At 32.3% G+C, this 25,541-nt stretch overlaps 2 protein-coding genes across 3 annotated transcripts in view; one reads left to right on the top strand and one right to left on the bottom strand.

Moving 5' to 3' along the window:
* Window positions 1-2,166: 2,166 nt before the first annotated feature.
* LOC141461302 (uncharacterized) lies at window positions 2,167-4,852 on the top strand. The gene is made up of 2 exons (XM_074142236.1): window positions 2,167-2,263; window positions 3,372-4,852. The coding sequence occupies exons 1-2, from the start codon at window positions 2,252-2,254 to the stop codon at window positions 4,689-4,691; spliced, it is 1,332 nt and encodes a 443-aa protein (XP_073998337.1). The 5' UTR covers window positions 2,167-2,251; the 3' UTR covers window positions 4,692-4,852.
* A 4,586-nt stretch (window positions 4,853-9,438) lies between these two features.
* The window catches only part of LOC141461305 (orexin/Hypocretin receptor type 1), a 304,429-nt gene continuing 288,326 nt past the window's right edge, over window positions 9,439-25,541 (bottom strand). For both annotated transcript variants that reach the window (XM_074142238.1, XM_074142239.1), the window contains exon 7: window positions 9,439-13,419. In XM_074142238.1, coding sequence (XP_073998339.1) covers window positions 13,245-13,419 — 175 coding nt within the window. In that variant the 3' untranslated portion in view covers window positions 9,439-13,244. The remainder of the gene's footprint in view (window positions 13,420-25,541) is intronic.

Below are 25,541 nucleotides of genomic sequence, written 5' to 3'. Positions count from 1 at the left end.
ATTAATGATTTCTTTTTTTAGATCAAGGCGCGTTTAAGGCATTGTTAATACTCTTTTTCACAATAGATCCAAAGGGGTCGCAGTGGCGTTGGTCTTGAGGCCGCCCTAGCTGAATCTAATACCCATTTTTAAGTAATAAATTGAACATTTTCTTCAATATAAACAATTCATTTTTAAATGATAAGAAGGTTAATATGTTTTGTTATATGAAATGTTTACACACAATACCCGGAAAGTTCTGGTAGATTATTAAATTGTTATTGCCTTGGGATACATCCATGTACTCTGGCTTTTATAAAACTGTAACACAAACTGACTGCACAGTTAGATATTGATTTCCATTGTAATGTCGTCCTCCAAACATTATAAAAGCTCTCTTTTGATAATAAAGTATCCCACTCTTTATTTCATTGATTCCCTTAGTGTTTTTTCTTTTTTTATGTTTATCTACTTTTAAAAACCAACTGCTCTAAGAAATTTAGTTTTATAGTTTTAAAGAAAAATAGAATTTGCTACTAGGTTTGATAGTTGAAATTGATGTGGACAGATTGATATTTTAATATTTTCAAAATTGATATTTCATTTGTGACATGCAGTGTAGAAGAGTGCATCTTGTATCATGATACTACATCATTGCAATGAAATAATTAGATGCAGTTCATGTAGCTTCGTTCTGTTTAAGATACAGCACAATGCTACGATAGGCCATTACGCTGTAACAATAAGTATCATAATAAAACCAAATCATAGAAATGATTTTAAATAAGAAGTTGGAAAGCGTTTCTGTGACTTTCCTTAGAGGTAGGTATAATCCTTTTTCCGTTCTAATTTAAACTCTACCATCTACAGTACATTATATGTCTCTTCCTTGTGAGGTCAAATTTTTGTTTAAAATTTCATGATCTTTGAATCCACTTCTTACTTCAATTATTAAATTTTTGATATGCAACTTTTTTGTTTTCTTTTAGTACCTTATTTGTTATATTATATTTTACTATTACTGTTTATATTATATTAATATTAATACACTAACAACTTAAAACTGTGTGAACTCCAAATCACCTAGACCAATTTAATAAATTATCAAGCAAGATGCGTGGGAAGTGATTAGCAGGAATAGCTATTCTAAATATGTATAGAAATTTGCGGTACAATTGGTAACAATAAGTGTCCTAAATCACTTGGATTTATTCTTGTGAAATTATTATACATCCATTGACAGTTTGAAACTTTATTTTTGCTAATAAGCTTGCCCTATTTTACTATTCACTTCTAAAATATCATTTTGAGGTCTACTAACAAGATGAGATGCGTTTATAATTTTTGAAAGTAATAATGAATAAACAGATAAGCAGCTGCAACTAATTGCTGATAGGTGTGCAAATGGAAAATGGGCGGAAAAATGGAAAATTATGGGTAAAAATGATGCTGATGATACTTGGCCAAAAGACCAGTAAGATGATGCAGGTTCTTGTGCACCTATATCATCCAATGTATCATGCAAAATAGATCATGGTGCAAGACAAATCTGGCAAAGTTAAGACAAGCTGTACACAATTTAATTGTGTGATACGTTGATACTGTACTCACTTGCAACAAGTGGATTCATGGCTTTAGATTGTTTCACATGTAATTGATATTTTTTAAAATCTACATAAAACTTAAATAGTTTAAATTTTATGTTATACTAAAGCAGTAATTAGAAAGTGTTTTGAGTTCAAAGTCAATATAATAATTACTTTTGCTGTTTCACAAGTAGGATGAGACACAATAGATCCATAGATTGGGTTGCGGTGGCGCCCTACAAGACTCTTACATTAGGAGGATAAATTAAAGAAATTATTTAGATATACTCGGTTGAAAATATATTTTTAATACAGCTTTAATGGAATTGTATCAATAAAAATGTAATAATCAAATAAGGTAATCGAAAAAAAAATTAGCGATTATTTTTACGACCATGTTTACACGGATCAACCACATGACAGAGAGAATGTGACAATGACAAGGAGAGTATGAGGTGACCCCCTCTCTAAGAAAGACCCTGAATCTGTAGCACTATACCAAGGTGGTACTGGAGGTATCTTGGATTATTAAAAAAAAAAAAAATTGAAGAAGAAAAAATCCAAAATCAAACTAGAGTGGGGTAGCAAAGTAGCTTGCGACATTTTCCCCCTGATATATATAAATACGGGTGAGAATAAACTTCCAGTCGTGTGGGTCAGAGATCAATTGACAGACTTAAGTGAACATGGCAATTAAGGTAAGTTTTTAAAATTAAATAAAAGAAAAAGCTGTGAGTGCTAGAAAAATATCAAAAAAAATTTCTGGTTTTCGAGTGCTTATTATTCAAAAGTATTGATAAATAACGCGTGATAACAAAAAAAGTGGATTTATTTATAAGCTGTTTGAATTTGATTGCATTTATACGCATGCTTTGTACAGCTGAAATGCCAAAAATACTCCTAATTTTTTTGGTGAAGCGCTGCAATTATCTATTAGAATAATTCATAAATATCTCAATTATTGAAATACCAACTCTGGTGTGAAATAATAGTACTTGACTTTATTTTCCCCTAATAACCCTCTCGACCGGAAACTCTTCTAAAATCAACTTTTCACGAATAAAATTTAAGAAAAAAAAACTGATTTTTACCGCATGAATAATTAGGAGTTTTCTTTTTATGAGTTTAATTGGTTATTATAAGTATCACAAATAGCTGAAAAAACTTTTCAGATTATTTTTGATTCTTCATTATAAAAGTGATAGAACTATACATTTTACAATAATGGCACGCTGATGCGGAACGACAACCACCCCTGGAGAACTGCATATCTGCATGCGTGCATTTAGTTAACCATACTTGAAGGGAACTACAAAACCGTTTTCGAAAAAATTTCACTTGGTAAAGTGCTAGATCTGGTTGTTAGAATTTTTAGACGCCTTGGTATTTAATTAAATCTAGGTAATATTACAATTATATGCAGCCAAAAAAAAAAGGTTGGTGTGACTGTATCAAAGTTCTTCTCCATTTCGTTCGCGATAACTGTTATATTTTCAAAGATATCTGCTTAATTTTTCAATAATATAAATTTGTTCTTGATCCATTAACGAATCTGGGATCAGATACCAATTGGTTTGTGATTATTCAGTTTGCATTCTTATGCTGGTTTAGTTTCCATTTGAATTTTGGTTCGAATACTTTAGTTACTTTATGCACGCTCAAAAATATTTATATATATGCATGTGTATTTAAATGCTATGCAATTTTTGCATTTCAAAACAGATATACCTAATTCAATAAATTAGCAAATAAGATTTATGAGCAGAAACGTAGGTTCTATAAGTTTAATGAATACTTTCTGTTTAGGCAATAGTAATCCTGGGTTTGGTAGCCCTCGCTCATGCGGGTGGTCCAGCTCATTATGCAACCTCCAGTGGTGCCGTTGGAGTTCTTGATGGCTCTGTGGCTCAGGTTGAAGAGCTCCTCCAAAAAGGAGTCGTTGGCGACTCTTTATCAACATACACCAATAACGTCCAGGGAGTTCACAGCTACAGTACAAGCTCTGTCTCCAGAGGTACTGGTGGTGTAGCAGCTCCAGCTGCCGGTCTTGCCCCAGCCCTTGCCGCCGGACTATCTGGCTCTAGTTACCACGGTGGTTATGCTCATTCTGTAGGCCTTGGAGGAGCATCCGCTGTTCATGCTGTAGGCCTTGGAGCACCCGCTGTTCATGCTGTAGGCCTTGGAGGAGCATCCGCTGTTCATGCTGTAGGCCTTGGAGCACCCGCTGTTCATGCTGTAGGCCTTGGAGCACCCGCTGTTCACACTGTAGCTGCTGCTCCCGCAGTTGCTGCCGTCAGAACTGTAGCTGCTCCAGCTCTTGCAACCGGGCTCGCTAGCTCCACCTACCATGGCAATGGTTACTCTGCTTCCACTTTTGGTCTTGGAGCACCCGCTGTCCACACTGTAGCTGCTGCTCCTGCTGTAGCTGCCTTCAGAACTGTAGCTACTCCAGCTCTTGCCACCGGACTGGCTGGCTCCACTTACCACGGTTATACTGGCGCTTATGGTCTTGGAGTACCCGCTGTTCACACTGTAGCTGCTGCACCCGCTGTAGCTGCCGTCAGAACTGTAGCTGCTGCCCCAGCTGTCGCTGCCGTAAGAACTGTGTCACCAGCTTATAGCTTCGCTGCTCCAGCCGTCAGAACTGTAGCTGCCGCTCCTGCCGTAACAGCCTTCAGAACTGTAGCAGCTGCTCCCGCTGTCACTGCCGTAAGGACCGTAGCTGCTGCTCCAGCTGTCGCTGCCGTTAGGACTGTAGCCACACCCGCTGTTACCACTGGTCTCTACGGTGGCCTTGGATATGGCCATCTTGGTCTTGGATATGGAGCAGGTCTTGGTTATGGAGCCGGTCTTGGTTATGGAGCCGGTCTTGGTTATGCTACCGGTCTTGGATATGCTGCCGGTCTTGGCTACGCTACCCACGCTGCACCTCTTGGTGTAGCTTACTCTACACCTGCTCTTAGGACTACTGTTGCTGCCGCTCCAGCTGTAACCGCTGTAAGGACTGTCGCCCCTGCTCTGACCTCATATGCTGCTCATGCTACTCCATTGGCAGTAGGTTACTCTGCCGCTCCTCTTGTTAGTCACGCTACCTACTCAACTTACGGTTCTACCTATCACTATTAATAATTGTAATTTAGGATATTTGTGTGTATAATCTTTTTGTTTACGTTTTTGAGTCAACAATAAGGTGATGTTCGTAAGTACCTGTTTTTGAGGTAAAAACAAAAAAAAAAAAAAAAGAAAGAAAGTAAAAGAAATAATAAAATAAATTATTTGTTTCAAAATATTTGTTTTCAGCTAAAATCGCCCAGCAACCTTATGTGTAAGATCTGCATGAGCTTTACAAAAGGCCATGAACTATAAAGAAACTGGTTTTTTAGGCCCAATCAGCACGCAATCTCCAAGAAATAATTTCCTGATGAATCTTATAAAAAATACATTTGGTTCAATGCTAAAATAAAAATACCATGAATCCTAAATGTATATCATGAGACTAACTTTTCGCCGAATATTTGTTGCATATTTTTTAATTAATTTTGATTTGAAAAAAGAAACCTAAGTTGTGAAATAGTGTTCTAATTTAAAACAAAACAAAATAAGTCGATGATTGAAGTAGCATTTAAGCAGTAGATGGATATCTCATGATGACATTTACAAAATAAAAAAAAAAAAATACATATTGTCTGAAAGGTGAATCAAGTGTCTGGGTGTGGTCGAAAAAGAATTGGCCAATAATGATTTACCGAACCGACCTGGTTAAGCATAATGAAGTAGTGGAGAACATTTATAGACATGGTTAAGTCTCAAGGCTGCTGTATGTTGTAACCTCTTAGTAGCTGTAAATGTATGTATGTATTTGTGTATATGAAGTGTAGGGTGGGAAGAACTATACCGAACATCGTTACCACACCTCAAGTTGTTTTAATTGGTGGTATAAGGAAGGCGTTCTAATTGTATGCAATGTATGTAGTTCACTCGTACTAAGTCCACCGTTCATCAAGAAAATATTTAGTCAGGCCTACTGTATCTAATGTTTTACTCTCTCTATGTAAGGAAAGTATATTTGATCATGCCAAATTTTCAAAATGGAGTTTTCAAATCACATTAACTGCTATGGGTCATTAGCCCCTAAAATAGTTCTTCTCTGGCTGGAGGCACTCAAGCTTCGATGGCACATATTCATTCGCTTAAATGACATTCAATTAAAGTTCTCTACAAAAATAATTGTCTTATTGTGAAGTATTATCTCAAATCGAAAAATCGCAGAATTTTCTATTATTTATTCTGAAATCTACGTTTAAAATTAAATTTTATAAAATGAATTGCTGTGGATTTGGTTTAAGAATGAAAATAAATCTATAGTGAACACTCAATCATCTTTCTTTTATAATTAAATATAATCTTCTTGGAACGTATGTGAAAGCGAATTAGAGAGCAAGTCGTAAATGACACTTTCCAAAGAATCACAAAAAAGACAAGAATATGTTTTAAAAAAAGTAAAAAAGAAGCAATTTTCTTCGCATTTTGAAGTTTAACAAACAGATTTAACAAGGGATTAAAGGAGGCTTCATTGGGTATATTAATGATTAGGAATTAAAACTGGAAATACAGCAACTAATTTGCCCTAAATCTTTGACCAGTCCGAACTTTTTTTTATGCAGATGTAAACGGTCCAGCAGGGTTTAACAGTTTTGAAAATGGGTTTATAAACGTCAAAACGTTCAAATTAATGGATATTTTAGAATTTTTATGAAATTCTTCATTTTGTAACTTTATTTACAATTTTAGCTGCAAATTTAGTTGGAATTAGTGTAATGTGTCAATGCAATGTATCAAATAAACAGCAAGGATAGAAAGGTGAAATGACGGATGGAGACGATTTACTAATATTTTCACAAAGTGAGATTTTGATGTATTACTTAAATTATCCACTTTTTAAGAACACATTGTACTGAAAAAAAAGAATGGACAATCTATTGAGTATAGACTTACTTTTAATTGAGGAAATAATTAAAATAAGGAAAGTATTCAGAGAAAGGATTAGCCAAGTGGTTAGAGCACTGGATAACCAAGTTATGATCAAGTGAGTTCGAATTCTGCCTATTCTTAGATTTTCAAGAGCCTTTAATAGCTCAGTGTTGTCAGAACAAGCCGGAGGCCATCTATCCACTGCCTCAGCACCAATTTGAATCCAGCTGTGGGTCCTTACCTATTCTCTTTGCTAATTCGGTGATACATGTGAAAAAGTGTATGTATAAATATGGCAGAGGTTTTATTCTTGCGAAGGAAAATACAAATTCGCAATTATTAATTTTTATTGATTTACATGTACAAATATTAACAATTTTTGGTTTTTGTTTTAGTACAGTCATAACTTGGATAAATTTTGCACACTTTGGAATAACATCTATAAACATTTAAATTACAATCTAAATAGTAAACTTATTGTTTAAACAATATTAATAAAATTTTTTTTATCAAAATATTGTCTACAATTTCATAAATATATCCAATTAAATTTTGTCACTAATTGAATAAATTTGTTGAAACTTATATTCTAAAATTTCTTTCTAGGTAATTCCTTCACATTCTTTAAATTCATTTTGCACAATAAAGGTTCGTTCATTAAAAACAGAATGATAAATCATTGATGATTAACAGTTGCTTTGATGTTAACTTTATTAACTTGAATTGAAATGAAAAATATAACAGATTATGTTTTCATTAGCATTATTGAGAATCTTATTTTTTAAATTAAATCTTTTGTCTGTGGTTTTGTGGAGCCAGTCGTTCAAAAAAATATCTCTCAGTTTTGTTTTAATTTAGTAAATATTTATATACAAGATGTACATTAATAATTTAGTTAAACAAGAATGGAAAAGTTTTGAATAGAAACAAAGGATTCAGTGAGCCAATTAATGCTAACACTACCTGAGCACTGGTACCATGAACTGAATCAGGAATCAATTTGGAGGACGGTTGGCGGATGGATATAGGATTCGATGGTTTAACCGGTTCAAGTAGAATTTAGTTCATAGATTAAATAGGATGTTGGATAGTTCTACAAAGGTCTGTTACTTCGAACATTTAATTCATTTTTATTTTTAAAAGGTGTCGTTCCAGAGAAATTTTTTCTATTTGTGGTGGTAAGGTTATTTAAAAAAAAAAATGAATAAAAATTTTCTCTTGTAGTTAACAAACAATCGAAATAACATTCCAAATTTCTTTACAATTCCAATTCTCCAATAATTTTTTATGAGTAATATTTTTGTTGCAAGAAACAGTAATAATAATTTACATGTTCATGATTGGTATTGACACCAAGAAATAATGTTAAAATGAGAATGCATTACACATTCTACATTTGGCCTACAGAAAAATAACTATTACTAAGATTGGGTAAATTTTACTATCTCTTGCTGCAGTAAGAAAACTATTTATTATGATCATTCGGATTTTCGATTATGAATTTTTGACTGAAAATATTCGTGTTGGGGCTCTCTTACGAAAAAAGGGGTTTTTGGAGTTTTGACCAAATAAATGAATTGATTTCTCAGGTTTTTTTAGAATTTTAAAAATGGTTCTTACCATTTTTCTTTAAGCATATTTGACTAATTGTATTAGGATGTCTTACTAAACATGTCACTTTTATGTAGAAGTAAAAGGGTTAATTAAAATTACAGTTAACATGAAGTTTCGCTTTGTTTGAAGTAATGAGATTTAAATCAAAGGAAATTCACGAGATCCTCTTTCGGCGACCTTGTGTTATATTTTTTCCGTAGGAGTAGCGACATTCACAGTGGTGTTGACTGAAACAGGAGAACAGTCTTCGATCTTAACAGTACGCTGAAAAATTTACGGGACTTGGATATAGCCTTTCTTTAATTATTTTTAATTTCTCTTACTAAGTACAGTAAGCAGTGCCAAATGATTTGAGATTAAGTATTCATTGGACACATCTGTTATGAGGTCAGAACAAGTGGTTTTCAGAAACTGTTGTTAGTGTGTACACAAAATATTTTAAAAAAGAAAACTCAAAAGAAGTTCAAACTTAAAACTTTAAGTTTAAACAATTTAGCGACCAAAATCCTTCAAGCGCAAGTATATGATATTATATATTAAGTGTTTTACTTAATGTATTTAAAAGATTTTCTCAAAAATTGCTCCAACAATTTCATTTAACTGATCATGTTTCTTGGACTCATGCAAATTTGTTTGAAAAAAATGTTTCGAGATAATTCAACTAAGTGAATGTTTCGAGCACTTCTAAGTGATTAGATTACTCTTTTAAAATGGATTTCAGTATCATGTGCGGATCTAATTCTTTGATATTTGGAAAAACTTTACTAAGTGAAATTTTCTTTTTTTTTGAGATTTTCTGGAAAATGGATCCTGCAATTTCTTTTTTTTAAATCGTGGTTAAATTTCATCTAGTTTGCACCTAGTTTTGTAACATTTATTTGAATATTTTTAATAAGAAAGGGGTATATTGTTCCTTTACAGTAATTTACGTTTTTAAAAACTGCAAAATATGAGATAAAGTTAAATTCTGAGTACGTGGAACATGTATTGGTTAGAGCTTTGAGAATTGCAGTTAGAGAAAGTCGTTTTTTAGGGTTCCTTGGGCCCAAAAAAAAGTGGTTTATACAAATTGGCTTAGAAGTGTATGTGTTATACAGCAGTATAACTGAAAATCGAAAAAAATTGCTGAAAATTTAATATTCAAACTTTAAATATTTCTAATGAACCCACAGAAATGCCAGCATGCCACGTTTACTTTCCGGCGGAATACTTACGAGAAAGAGTGTCTCTTTATTGTGGTTCACTACGGATTATTTTAATATTTCCAAAAATTACACCTTCTACCTGCATTTATATACATTTTTACTTAAACTTTTTTTTTTAAACATTTAATAATATTTTCCTAAAACTTATCCAATCTAAAACTAATATTTTACATCTCTAAATTTAACTATACATCTAAATACATAAGCATAGTCATTAGATTTGTTTATTTACTTTTTCTTTTTTTTGCAAATGATATGCTTCTAAATATATTAAAGCTGCCCGGGCTATTTACCTGGCCGATTTTTTTACTACCTTTTATATCGGTATATGTAAATATAAAATGAAACTTAAAATTTTATTTACTTTTTTCGACATATAAATGAAATAAATTTAAGTTCACAATAAGTAGCAATTGACATCCAAGCTATTAAATAAATGATATCTACACAATGTACTTCATATAAACAGTTTTAATTGATAAAATCCATAATAAATTAGAAAGGATACAGGCCTATATTAGCAAAATAGACTCCCATGCAAGATTGCCTCTATTTTGTAATAAACCATATTTGCAACCCAAATTTGAAAGAAATAAACAATAAAATATTGTGTTTTTAATTAGTAAATGTTCTAATTGTTCATATTTTATTTAGGTAATGTATTCATTTATTGAAAAACCAAATATATTTGATATACTTAGGGATTTGTGCACAAAATTCCTCTCTTTGTCTCCATTGATTAAAAAAAAAAGAAAGAGAGAGACCAAAAACGCAAATTCTTATTAAGTAATAATCTAAAGTAATAATCTTCAAGAATGAACCAACTTCAGCTGGAAAACATTATGTGCATTTTTGCAAAACCTAGATAAGCATTTTCTCATTCAACAGCACCACTTCAGAGCTATTTTATACGCCTAATTAACTTAAGGACATGGAACGAGATGTATACCCGTAGCTCACAGATTTACCGGAATTCTGCTTACCTGTAAACATCCAAATTAATGATCTCCTTGGGCCTTTAATGCTTTAAAAAGCAGGTTTTACTGTACTGGAAGGATATTAATCAAATACCTTGATCTCTATCATTGCTAAATGACAGTCTTTAAGAGAAATACGATTAACGAAAAGTGTACCGTTTTATTAAAATCTAGACCAATTCATGTAATACGTAATTTCAGTTTTTCTAATTTTATTATTTTCTGCAACCCTAAAATGTTGAAACCATAGCCAGATGCTGTCTATTTGAATCTCCGGAACTTTTGTCTATTGCTAATATTTGGCCTCTCCGTTTTAAACACAAGCCTTTGTCCATTCGTGTTATGTTTAAAAAATTCTTTATTGTCTACTAAATGCGACACTTAATAAAAATATATGTAGGACGAATTAATTTGTGAAAAATTGTTTACAATGGTGGATAATTTCATAAAAAATCAACCAGTAAAAAGTAAATTTTGGTCTTTGTTATCAAGGATTTTTAGCAAATTTCTTAGAATATTTTTTGTGATTTTTCCAATTGAAATTCATACCATTGTTTATGGTCAAGGACTGAAGTTTCCAACTTGCAAGTTTAGCTAATTGATAGAGTCACTCACTACACGTAGGTGTTAAAGAGATAAAGTACGAGGTCATGAGCACACTCTGGATGTAATCTTCTCAACAGAACTCTAAAAAGGGAAATGGAAAATAAACGTGAATTTCATGAATATTTCGTGAATAAACATGAATTAAATGTGAATTTCTAATTCACATTTTACTGTAATTTTGAAAATTATATTGCAATATGTTCCCTAACTGCGAGGGTTTAGAAAAATAAGTCTTGTAAATGATGATACAGAAATCTTTGGAAAAGAAAATGTTTAATTAATAATTAATAACTATAACCTTTTTTTTTAAATTGGTTGCAGAACAAAGTATTAAAATAGTTATGAAATCACAAAATCTCTTTTTTCCGGGTCTCCTTACTAAATATAATACACAAGAATTGGTCCGAAATAATTAAACACTTAATTAATACTTAACACTTAACTTAAATTACATTACTGGGACCAAATTATACATATTTTTTAAACACATCAACAAAAATTACAATCTAATAAATAATGGATTTTATTCCAAATGCTACCGCAATACATGGCGCTCTGTTATTTTAATTTTTTTGAACGGAGAAAACAGAAAAATTTCTCTTAAATGTTAAATTGAAAAATTAACCCAATATAATGTAACCCTAAGAGAAATTGTGTTGCCTAACGGCTACGCTACGTAGTAAAGGGTTAAGAAATACTGACCCTGCAACCTAGTGAATCATCATGTTCCAATAAATATTTAACATATTTTTATATTTGCAAATATAAAAAAATTATAAATATTCTAAAAACTTTTTTAAAAAACGATGATAACACAATAATGTTTACTGGTTGGCTTAACATTGAAAGCTTTAAGTATCTTTAAGTAAAATATATTTATAATTTGTGCTTCATATTCTACTAACATATAAATTCTTACTGACTAGATTTGTTTCTTCTCTCTTGTTTATATTACTTTTAAGATAGATTGGCCGCACTCATAGAGTTAGTATTGTACGTTATTTGGTACAAATTATTCGCAACTTTCGCAAAAACCCTTAAATGAATTTAAAAAGAAGGTAGAATAAACAGTATTCAAAGTTTATTCAGAAGCAAACTTTGTTGTTTTGAACCATTTCATTGTATTGTATTGATAGACAGCAATAATTTAAATCGATCATTTCACTTAACATATTTGTGCTTAGGGAGAAGACTGAGAAATGTCAGGTATCTGTTCCTATAAACGGGTTTTAGTCAACAATTTTTTCCGAATACCATGTAAAAAGTGTACAAAATATTAAATTTCTGCTCCCTGTAACTGTTCCTCTTTGAAAGATATTATATATATCTTATTTACTTGTGTGTTTAGTTACATATCTACAAATTGATAACCAGAGGTAAAGAAAATCCACACTTCGCACTGCTACTTTGTTTATTTTGGTTTCAAGATAAATACAAATCTTATTACTAGCAAACTTGAAGTTCATTTTAAATAAATTGTATTTCGTTTCCTTTAGAAACTAGGTGACTCCCCAGATTGGATTTAAAAAGTAAATTCTCTTTATTTCTTGCTGCTGCTAAAAGAACAACAAATTTGCAATGTATAGTTAAACTGAAAAATTCCTGAAACTTGTCACAAATGTCAATAATATTTTCGCTCTATGAATTATACGATAAGATACTAGCGATTGTGCACAACAGAAGTTTGCTGAATATTCGAAGAAAACCGTCACTCTTGGAATTGTATTATCTCTCTTAGAAAATCGTATTAGAAAAACTTCGAGTAACCATACAAGCCTTTTTTATTTTCGTTATTTTAAATCCATTTGGGTTGTTTAAGCGAAATGTTAATTAATTACTATTGATTAAAAGTCAAGTTTAACGTACTATTTGTCCAAATTGCCAACAGTTTCCAACAAGTGTGCGATAAGCCAATCCATTACTAATAATTAAAACGTACTAAAAACATTGTATATTCCATCATCTGTATAAAATATATTGACACCAAATATATTTATATTAATATGTATTTAATTATATCACTGATCACCAATGAGCATTTTAGTTAAAAATAAAACAAAAAACTAATATTTTTAAGAAATAACAGTTAATTAAAAAATCGAAATTTATTTTGGAAGTTTGTGATTTTTTCTTTGCTAAAAAAGGAGGAATTAGAACCAGAAAGAAAGGTACAAAAGTATTCTGGATAATAATCAGTAACCATTCTTTTTTTCATCTTTGGATTCCTCATCAATTTTACTAGCTATCTTTCTATCTTTTTTTTTGACACTAACCTAGACGGATGCTGAATCGTGGACCAGATGCAGTCAAGAAGAGTTATTTAAAGTAGACGCTTGTGAAAGACCAGCTTCAGAATGCCTTGCAGAATAAGTCACCCTGCTTGCGACGGTTGGATTCGCTCCTGCAGTAGAACCTTCGCTACTACGACTCCTGTTTCGTCCACTAAGACGTAAATAACCGCGTAAACGTTCCTTTGTTGTTCTGCACAAACATAACAGTAAAGCAATTAGTATGAATTCCCAAACTATGATAGAACATCCTGTTCAACCTTCTACAAATTCAACTTGAAACATAACTTTCTCTTGATGACCTCGGTGGAAATACTCGTACTAATTGCAAACGTGTCACTCAAGCAAATGAACTACGAGGGTCGTTTGAAAAGTCCGTGCAAAAATAAAAACTACTTAATTTTTGGGGGTAAACCTTTTTTATTTTTCAACATAGTCTCCTTTTAGGCTTATACACTTCGTCCAACGCTGCTCTAGTTTATTGAACCCTTCCGAATAATAGGATTTGTCCAAGTCTGAAAAATAGCCATTCGTTTCTGCAATCACCTCCTCGTTTGAATAAAATCTTTTTCCCGCCAGCCATTTCTTCATATTGGGGAACAAATAGTAGTCCGAGGGAGCCAAGTCTGGAAATTAGGGGGGATGTGAAACGAGTTGGAACCCTATTTCCATTAAATTTGCGACCACAACTGCTGAGGTGTGAGCTGGTGCGTTATCGTGATGGAAAAGGACTTTTTTGTGGGCCAATCGTGGGCGTTTTTCTTGCAGCTCGGTTTTCAAACGGTCCAACAACGATGAATAATATGCATCTGTAATAGTTTTACCCTTTTCCAGATAGTCGATGAGGATTATTCCTTGCGAATTCCAAAAGACAGTCGCCATAATCTTTCCGGCCGAAGGAACGGTCTTCGCCTTTTTTGGCGCAGATTCCCCCTTGGTAACCCATTGTTTAGATTGTTCTTTGGTCTCAGGAGGGTAGTGATGTATCCATGTTTCATCCACAGTGACGAAACGACGCATTAAGTCCTGCGGATTCTTCTGGAACAGCTGCAAACCGTCCTTGCAACACTTCACACGATTTCGTTTTTGGTCAAGCGTGAGCAATCGCGGCACCCATCTTGCGGATAGCTTTGTCATGTCCAAATGTTGATGCAAAATATTACGTATCCGTTCATTCGAGATGCCCACAGCACTAGCAATCTCACGCACCTTCACTCTTCTGTCATCCATCACCATATCATGGATTTTATCAATGATTTCTGGAGTAGTAACCTCAACAGGGCGTCCAGAACGTTCAGCGTCACTTGTGCCCATATGGCCACTCCGAAAATTTTGAAACCACTTATAAACTGTTCTAATCGAAGGTGCAGAGTCACCATAATGTTTATCAAGCTTCTCTTTAGTCTCCTCAGGCGTTTTGCCTTTCATAAAGTAGTGTTTAATCAACACAGAAATTCTTTTTCGTCCATTTTTTGAAAATCACTCGACTTCCTCGATTCAAACGAATGCCAAACACAAAGAAATAGACCGATCTGGCTGAAACTTGATGTGTGTTCTTCCAAGAGATGCTACTAACTAAACATAACCTCGATACGCGCCAGTGGTGCTATCTCTCTGACTTTGCACGGACTTTTCAAACGACCCACGTATATGGTACTTAGGAGCTTATGTTGATAACGAAAGGAAACTGGCAGTGGTACCATTGACAAGTACCATTTGTAAAGCTATTGTAAAACCATTTGCAAACATTTTAATAACGTATAAATTTTGCACAAGTTGAGAAAACCATAAAACATTTAAATAAAAATTCGTATTACTTAAACTATCAAAATATTGTCAACAATTTCATAAATAAAACATTAAATTTTATCACAAATAGAATAAATGTTTAAAAAATACAATTTAAATTTCTATTCAAATGGCGAATCGAAACTAACGTTACGAAATCAAAATATATAGATAGTATTTACTCTTAGACGGAAAATCCTACCTCCCATCACCTTGAACGAAACTCCTTTACCAACTGAGGTCTAGGACTGCACCTAGACAAACGGTTGACATGGAATTCCCATCCTAGACTGAAAAGACGAGAAACTAACCAACGCTATAAACATCTCGTCAGACTACTTGACAACCGATCTAAACTCAATAAAAACAATAACAAAATAAGAGTCTTACCTTCTGTACCTGCAACCTATTTGTTCAAACGGCATCGAAGTATGGGGATCGACTAAACGTTCCAACTCTACGCATCCAGACTTTACAAACAAGAATCATTCGTAAAATTCTTAACGTTCTGTTTTATATTTCTAACATTACCATCCATAATGATGGTAAATCAAAATCTCTTTCATTAAAGATCTTGCGGAAACTCGATTCTTAAAATTTCATTCCACTACAGCAGTTCATCCTAACCCTCTCACAGAACATCCATTTTCTTCGCAATATCAGGTGATCCTCCAAGACGATTGAAGAGAAAATAGCTTCGCGATTTAATCTCATAATAAGAACAGATACCACTGGGTGTCTTCTCCACTCGTATACTCTGATATATATTTTTTTCCCCCCTCATGTAACACATTTACTTGTTGCAACAATCGTTGCAGTGGTAATTCAATAAAAGATTAAAAAAGAAAAAAAAGAATAATTTGCTGTCAATTTCAACTGACCTGTCGAAGCAAGTTACGGCAGAAATGGTACCCTCGCCCTTATGAACTGCCCTGTAATTGGAGTGTTGTAAAATAAATAGCACTGAATAGGATTATTGGCCAGAATTAATAGTTATCAAAAATTTGAAGAAAAAAAAACGTTTTCAAAGAACTTGTTATTTAAAATGTTGAGTTAGTGATAAGGATGCCAAGAAGGAGTTTATTGTTTCATAAATTAAAGGATTTGAGAGATCAGGCTCTAATATTAATAAAATTAAGATTAAAATTTACTCAATTTTAAATCTAATTTAAGCATTTGAGAGAAGATTTGAATATGGGCGGTTCATACCAAAAGTAATATTTTATTGAAATTTATACTGGCAGTAATGTGCCAAAAATAAATAAGTCAGTAATAATTATCGTAATAATAATAAAGATAGGAAAGTGATTAATAAAAAGGGATTAGAGGGCCCAGTATTATCGCAATAGTTTCCCACGCGAAGATGCAGGTTCGAACCCAACTGCCGGCCCATAGATTTTATCTTCCTTGCAGATTCTACAGTTCATTTGTGTAGTGGTTATAGTGTATTCTGTAACGAGCATCTTTGTCATCATTGAATGGGAAGTTTACTGAAAAAGACTGGGAGCTAATGTCCCTAAAGTGTCCTTAGTCCTTAAATTAAAAACTTAATAAACAATCCAAGTTTAAATTTGGAGAAAATCGTTTAGTTGAAAGTTTGACTTTACAAATATGTTTGTTCCATTGAAGAACTGAAACCGCACAATTACCGAAGAAAAATTATATTAATAAGACCGAATAAAAATAATTAAACACCAAATTATTATTACATTGTTAATATTTTCAAAGAAAACAAATTGTTTATAACAGGGTGTTGCCCTAACAGGCAGTGGTTCTTAACCTTTTCATAGACGCGAATATTTTTCTCGCGGAACACTAACATTAAATAAATGGAAATTCGGTATTTAGCAAGAACTTAAAATTAAATTCAAATTAAAACAAAAAAGGAACAATTATTTGTTTTCGTATCATTCCTAAGTTTCTAAATTTCAATACATTTAAAATTGAAATTTCGCGGAACACTTCGACCATATTCGCGGAACCCCGGTTAAGAACCACTGCTTTATATCATCTAAAATTATAGATCTATGCGCAAAATAACTATAGTTTATAATTGAGAAAAACAAAGTGTATAAGAGAACAAAATTCCATACCAATACGTGGTTCACAGTGGAAGATATAGAACGGGCATAATTTTACAGAATTTCGTGACCCAAAAAATTTTCAACCCTTTATATCTTCTACATTTATAGATCTGTGCACGAAATCACTATAGTTTATAATTGAGAAAAACAAAGTGTATAAGAGAACAAAATTCCATACCAATACGTGGTTCACACTGGGAGATATAGAACGGCCATAATTTTACAGAATTTCATGACCCAAAAAAATTTCAACCCTTAATATCTTCTACATTTATAGATCTGTGCACGAAATCACTATAGTTTATAATTGAGAAAAACAAAGTGTATAAGAAAACAAAATTCCATACCAATACGTGGTTCACACTGGGAGATATAGAACGGCCATAATTTTACAGAATTTCATGACCCAAAAAAATTTCAACCCTTTATATCTTCTACATTTTTAGATCTGTGCACGAAATCACTATAGTTTATAATTGAGAAAAACAAAGTGTATAAGAGAACAAAATTCCATACCAATACGTGGATCACACTGGGAGATATAGAACGGCCATAATTTTACAGAATTTCATGACCCAAAAAAATTTCAACCCTTTATATCTTCTACATTTTTAGATCTGTGCACGAAATCACTATAGTTTATAATTGAGAAAAACAAAGTGTATAAGAGAACAAAATTCCATACCAATACGTGGTTAACACTGTGAGATATAGAACGGCCATAATTTTATAAAATTTCATGACCCAAAACAATTTCAACCCTTTATATCTTCTACATTTATAGATCTGTGCACGAAATCACTATAGTTTATAATTGAGAAAAACAAAGTGTATAAGAGAACAAAATTCCATACCAATACGTGGTTCACACTGGGAGATATAGAACGGCCATAATTTTACAGAATTTCATGACCCAAAAAATTTCAACCCTTTATATCTTCTACATTTTTAGATCTGTGCACGAAATCACTATAGTTTATAATTGAGAAAAACTAAGTGTATAAGAGAACAAAATTCCATACCAATACGTGGTTCACACTGGGAGATATAGAACGGCCATAATTTTACAGAATTTCATGACCCAAAAAATTTCAACCCTTTATATCTTCTACATTTTTAGATCTGTGCACGAAATCACTATAGTTTATAATTGAGAAAAACTAAGTGTATAAGAGAACAAAATTCCATACCAATACGTAGTTCACACTGGGAGATATAGAACGGCCATAATTTTACAGAATTTCATGACCCAAAAAAATTTCAACCCTTTATATCTTCTACATTTTTCGATATGTGCACGAAATCACTATAGTTTATAATTGAGAAAAACAAAGTGTATAAGAGAACAAAATTCCATACCAATACGTGGTTCACACTGGGAGATATAGAACGGCCATAATTTTATAGAATTTCATGACCCAAAAAAATTTCAACCTTTTATATCTTCTACATTTTTAGATCTGTGCACGAAATCACTATAGTTTATAATTGAGAAAACAAAGTGTATAAGAGAACAAAATTCCATACCAATACGTGGTTCACACTGGGAGATATAGAACGGCCATAATTTTACAGAATTTCATGACCCATAAAAATTTCAACCCTTTATATCTTCTACATTTTTAGATGTGTGAACGAAATCACTTTAGATTATAATTGAGAAAAACAAAGTGTATAAGAGAACAAAATTCCATAACAATACGTGGTTCACACTGGGAGATATAGAACGGCCATAATTTTACAGAATTTCATGACCCAAAAAAATTTCAGCCCTTTATATCTTCTACATTTTTAGATCTGTGCACGAAATCACTATAGTTTATAATTGAGAAAAACAAAGTGTATAAGAGAACAAAATTCCATATCAATACGTGGTTCACACTGGGAGATATAGAACGGCCATTATTTTACAGAATTTCATGACCCAAAAAAATATCAACCCTTTATATCTTCTACATTTTTAGATCTGTGCACGAAATCACTATAGTTTATGATTGAGAAAAACAAAGTGTATAAGAGAACAAAATTCCATACCAATCGTGGTTCACACTGGGAGATATAGAACGGCCATAATTTTACAGAATTACATGACCCAAAAAAATTTCAACCCTTTATATCTTCTACATTTTCAGATATGTGCACGAAATCACTATAGTTTATAATTGAGAAAAACAAAGTGTATAAGGGAAAAAAATTCCATACCAATACGTGGTTCACACTGGGTGATATAGAACGGCCATAATTTTATAGAATTTCAAGACACAAAAAAATTTCAACTTTTTATATCTTCTACATTTTTAGATCTGTGCACGAAATCACTATAGTTTATAATTGAGAAAACAAAGTGTATAAGAGAACAAAATTCCATACCAGTACGTGGTTCACACTGGGAGATATAGAACGGCCATAAGTTTACAGAATTTCATGACTCAAAAAAATTTCAACCCTTTATATCTTCTACATTTTTAGATCTGTGCACGAAATCACTTTAGTTTATAATTGAGAAAAACAAAGTGTATAAGAGAACAAAATTCCATACCAATACGTGGTTCACACTGGGAGATATAGAACGGCCACCATTTTACAGAATTTCATGACCCAAAAAAATTTCAGCCCTTTATATCTTCTACATTTTTAGATCTGTGCACGAAATCACTATAGTTTATAATTGAGAAAAACAAAGTGTATAAGAGAACAAAATTCCATACCAATACGTGGATCACACTGGGAGATATAGAACGGCCATAATTTTACAGAATTTCATGACCCAAAAAAATTTCAACCCTTTATATCTTCTACATTTTTAGATCTGTGCACGAAATCACTATAGTTTATAATTGAGAAAAACAAAGTGTATAAGAGAACAAAATTCCATACCAATACGTGGTTAACACTGTGAGATATAGAACGGCCATAATTTTATAAAATTTCATGACCCAAAACAATTTCAACCCTTTATATCTTCTACATTTATAGATCTGTGCACGAAATCACTATAGTTTATAATTGAGAAAAACAAAGTGTATAAGAGAACAAAATTCCATACCAATACGTGGTTCACACTGGGAGATATAGAACGGCCATAATTTTACAGAATTTCATGACCCAAAAAATTTCAACCCTTTATATCTTCTACATTTTTAGATCTGTGCACGAAATCACTATAGTTTATAATTGAGAAAAACTAAGTGTATAAGAGAACAAAATTCCATACCAATACGTAGTTCACACTGGGAGATATAGAACGGCCATAATTTTACAGAATTTCATGACCCAAAAAAATTTCAACCCTTTATATCTTCTACATTTATAGATCTGTGCACGAAATCACTATAGTTTATAATTGAGAAAAACAAAGTGTATAAGAGAACAAAATTCCATACCAATACGTGGTTCACACTGGGAGATATAGAACGGCCATAATTTTACAGAATTTCATGACCCAAAAAATTTCAACCCTTTATATCTTCTACATTTTTAGATCTGTGCACGAAATCACTATAGTTTATAATTGAGAAAAACTAAGTGTATAAGAGAACAAAATTCCATACCAATACGTAGTTCACACTGGGAGATATAGAACGGCCATAATTTTACAGAATTTCATGACCCAAAAAAATTTCAACCCTTTATATCTTCTACATTTTTCGATATGTGCACGAAATCACTATAGTTTATAATTGAGAAAAACAAAGTGTATAAGAGAACAAAATTCCATACCAATACGTGGTTCACACTGGGAGATATAGAACGGCCATAATTTTATAGAATTTCATGACCCAAAAAAATTTCAACCTTTTATATCTTCTACATTTTTAGATCTGTGCACGAAATCACTATAGTTTATAATTGAGAAAACAAAGTGTATAAGAGAACAAAATTCCATACCAATACGTGGTTCACACTGGGAGATATAGAACGGCCATAATTTTACAGAATTTCATGACCCATAAAAATTTCAACCCTTTATATCTTCTACATTTTTAGATGTGTGAACGAAATCACTTTAGATTATAATTGAGAAAAACAAAGTGTATAAGAGAACAAAATTCCATAACAATACGTGGTTCACACTGGGAGATATAGAACGGCCATAATTTTACAGAATTTCATGACCCAAAAAAATTTCAGCCCTTTATATCTTCTACATTTTTAGATCTGTGCACGAAATCACTATAGTTTATAATTGAGAAAAACAAAGTGTATAAGAGAACAAAATTCCATATCAATACGTGGTTCACACTGGGAGATATAGAACGGCCATTATTTTACAGAATTTCATGACCCAAAAAAATATCAACCCTTTATATCTTCTACATTTTTAGATCTGTGCACGAAATCACTATAGTTTATGATTGAGAAAAACAAAGTGTATAAGAGAACAAAATTCCATACCAATCGTGGTTCACACTGGGAGATATAGAACGGCCATAATTTTACAGAATTACATGACCCAAAAAAATTTCAACCCTTTATATCTTCTACATTTTCAGATATGTGCACGAAATCACTATAGTTTATAATTGAGAAAAACAAAGTGTATAAGGGAAAAAAATTCCATACCAATACGTGGTTCACACTGGGTGATATAGAACGGCCATAATTTTATAGAATTTCATGACCCAAAAAATTTCAACCCTTTATATCTTCTACATTTTTAGATCTGTGCACGAAATCACTATAGTTTATAATTGAGAAAAACTAAGTGTATAAGAGAACAAAATTCCATACCAATACGTAGTTCACACTGGGAGATATAGAACGGCCATAATTTTACAGAATTTCATGACCCAAAAAAATTTCAACCCTTTATATCTTCTACATTTATAGATCTGTGCACGAAATCACTATAGTTTATAATTGAGAAAAACAAAGTGTATAAGAGAACAAAATTCCATACCAATACGTGGTTCACACTGGGAGATATAGAACGGCCATAATTTTACAGAATTTCATGACCCAAAAAATTTCAACCCTTTATATCTTCTACATTTTTAGATCTGTGCACGAAATCACTATAGTTTATAATTGAGAAAAACTAAGTGTATAAGAGAACAAAATTCCATACCAATACGTAGTTCACACTGGGAGATATAGAACGGCCATAATTTTACAGAATTTCATGACCCAAAAAAATTTCAACCCTTTATATCTTCTACATTTTTCGATATGTGCACGAAATCACTATAGTTTATAATTGAGAAAAACAAAGTGTATAAGAGAACAAAATTCCATACCAATACGTGGTTCACACTGGGAGATATAGAACGGCCATAATTTTATAGAATTTCATGACCCAAAAAAATTTCAACCTTTTATATCTTCTACATTTTTAGATCTGTGCACGAAATCACTATAGTTTATAATTGAGAAAACAAAGTGTATAAGAGAACAAAATTCCATACCAATACGTGGTTCACACTGGGAGATATAGAACGGCCATAATTTTACAGAATTTCATGACCCATAAAAATTTCAACCCTTTATATCTTCTACATTTTTAGATGTGTGAACGAAATCACTTTAGATTATAATTGAGAAAAACAAAGTGTATAAGAGAACAAAATTCCATAACAATACGTGGTTCACACTGGGAGATATAGAACGGCCATAATTTTACAGAATTTCATGACCCAAAAAAATTTCAGCCCTTTATATCTTCTACATTTTTAGATCTGTGCACGAAATCACTATAGTTTATAATTGAGAAAAACAAAGTGTATAAGAGAACAAAATTCCATATCAATACGTGGTTCACACTGGGAGATATAGAACGGCCATTATTTTACAGAATTTCATGACCCAAAAAAATATCAACCCTTTATATCTTCTACATTTTTAGATCTGTGCACGAAATCACTATAGTTTATGATTGAGAAAAACAAAGTGTATAAGAGAACAAAATTCCATACCAATCGTGGTTCACACTGGGAGATATAGAACGGCCATAATTTTACAGAATTACATGACCCAAAAAAATTTCAACCCTTTATATCTTCTACATTTTCAGATATGTGCACGAAATCACTATAGTTTATAATTGAGAAAAACAAAGTGTATAAGGGAAAAAAATTCCATACCAATACGTGGTTCACACTGGGTGATATAGAACGGCCATAATTTTATAGAATTTCAAGACACAAAAAAATTTCAACTTTTTATATCTTCTACATTTTTAGATCTGTGCACGAAATCACTATAGTTTATAATTGAGAAAACAAAGTGTATAAGAGAACAAAATTCCATACCAGTACGTGGTTCACACTGGGAGATATAGAACGGCCATAAGTTTACAGAATTTCATGACTCAAAAAAATTTCAACCCTTTATATCTTCTACATTTTTAGATCTGTGCACGAAATCACTTTAGTTTATAATTGAGAAAAACAAAGTGTATAAGAGAACAAAATTCCATACCAATACGTGGTTCACACTGGGAGATATAGAACGGCCACCATTTTACAGAATTTCATGACCCAAAAAAATTTCAGCCCTTTATATCTTCTACATTTTTAGTTCTGTGCACGAAATCACTATAGTTTATAATTGAGAAAAACAAAGTGTATAAGAGAACAAAATTCCATACCAATACGTGGTCCACACTGGGAGATATAGAACGGCCATAATTTTACAGAATTTCATGACCCAAAAAAATTTCAACCCTTTATATCTTCTACATTTTTAGATCTGTGCACGAAATCACTATTGTTTATAATTGAGAAAAACAAAGTGTATAAGAGAACAAAATTCCATACCAATACGTGGTTCACACTAGGAGATATAGAACGGCCATAATTTTACAGAATTTCATGACCCATAAAAATTTCAACCCTTTATATCTTCTACATTTATAGGTCTGTGCACGAAATCACTATAGTTTATAATTGAGAAAAACATAGTGTATAAGAGAACAAAATTCCATACCAATACGTGGTTCACACTGGGAGATATAGAACGGCCACCATTTTACAGAATTTCATGACCCAAAAAATTTTCAACCCTTTATATCTTCTACATTTTTAGATCTGAGCACGAAATCACTATAGTTTATAATTGAGAAAAACAAAGTGTATAAGAGAACAAAATTCCATACCAATACGTGGTTCACACTGGGAGATATAGAACGGCCATAATTTTACAGAATTTCATGACCCAAAAAAATTTCAACCCTTTATATCTTCTACATTTATAGATCTGTGCACGAAATCACTATAGTTTATAATTGAGAAAAACAAAGTGTATAAGAGAACAAAATTCCATACCAATACGTGGTTCACACTGGGAGATATAGAACGGCCACCATTTTACAGAATTTCATGACCCAAAAAATTTTCAACCCTTTATATCTTCTACATTTTTAGATCTGTGCACGTAATCACTATAGTTTATGATTTAGAAAAACAAAGTGTATAAGAGAACAAAATTCCATACCAAAACGTGGTTCACACTGGGAGATATAGAACGGCCATAATTTTACAGAATTTCATGACCAAAAAAAAATTCAACCCTTTATATCTTCTACATTTTTAGATCTGTGCACGAAATCACTATAGTTTATAATTGAGAAAAACAAAGTGTATAAGAGAACAAAATTCCATACCAATACGTGGTTCACACTGGGAGATATAGAACGGCCATAATTTTACAGAATTTCATGACCCAAAAAAATTTCAACTCTTTATATCTTCTACATTTTTAGATCTGTGCACGAAATCACTATAGTTTATAATTGAGAAAAACAAAGTGTATAAGAGAACAAAATTCTATACCAATACGTGGTTCACACTGGGAGATATAGAACGGCCATAATTTTACAGAATTTCATGACCCAAAAAAATTCCAACCCTTTATATCTTCTATATTTATAGATCTGTGCACGAAATCACTATAGTTTATAATTGAGAAAAACATAGTGTATAAGAGAACAAAATTCCATACCAATACGTGGTTCACACTGGGAGATATAGAACGGCCATAATTTTACAGAATTTCATGACCCAAAAAAATTTCAACTCTTTATATCTTCTACATTTTTAGATCTGTGCACGAAATCACTATAGTTTATAATTGAGAAAAACAAAGTGTATAAGAGAACAAAATTCCATACCAATACGTGGTTCACACTGGGAGATATAGAACGGCCATAATTTTACAGAATTACATGACCCAAAAAAATTTCAACCCTTTATATCTTCTACATTTTTAGATCTGAGCACGAAATCACTATAGTTTATGATTGAGAAAAACAAAGTGTATAAGAGAACAAAATTCCATACCAATACGTGGTTCACACTGGGAGATATAGAACGGCCATAATTTTACAGAATTTCATGACCCTAAAAAATTTCAACTCTTTATATCTTCTACATTTTTAGGTCTGTGCACGAAATCACTATAGTTTATAATTGAGAGAAACAAAGTGTATAAGGGAACAAAATTCCAT

Source organism: Rhodnius prolixus, unplaced genomic scaffold (genome assembly GCF_049639745.1).
Source record: "Rhodnius prolixus isolate KJV_2025 unplaced genomic scaffold, Rpr scaffold_6, whole genome shotgun sequence".
Lineage (NCBI taxonomy): Eukaryota > Metazoa > Arthropoda > Insecta > Hemiptera > Reduviidae > Rhodnius > Rhodnius prolixus.
This window is presented reverse-complemented; position numbering and strand designations above follow the sequence as displayed.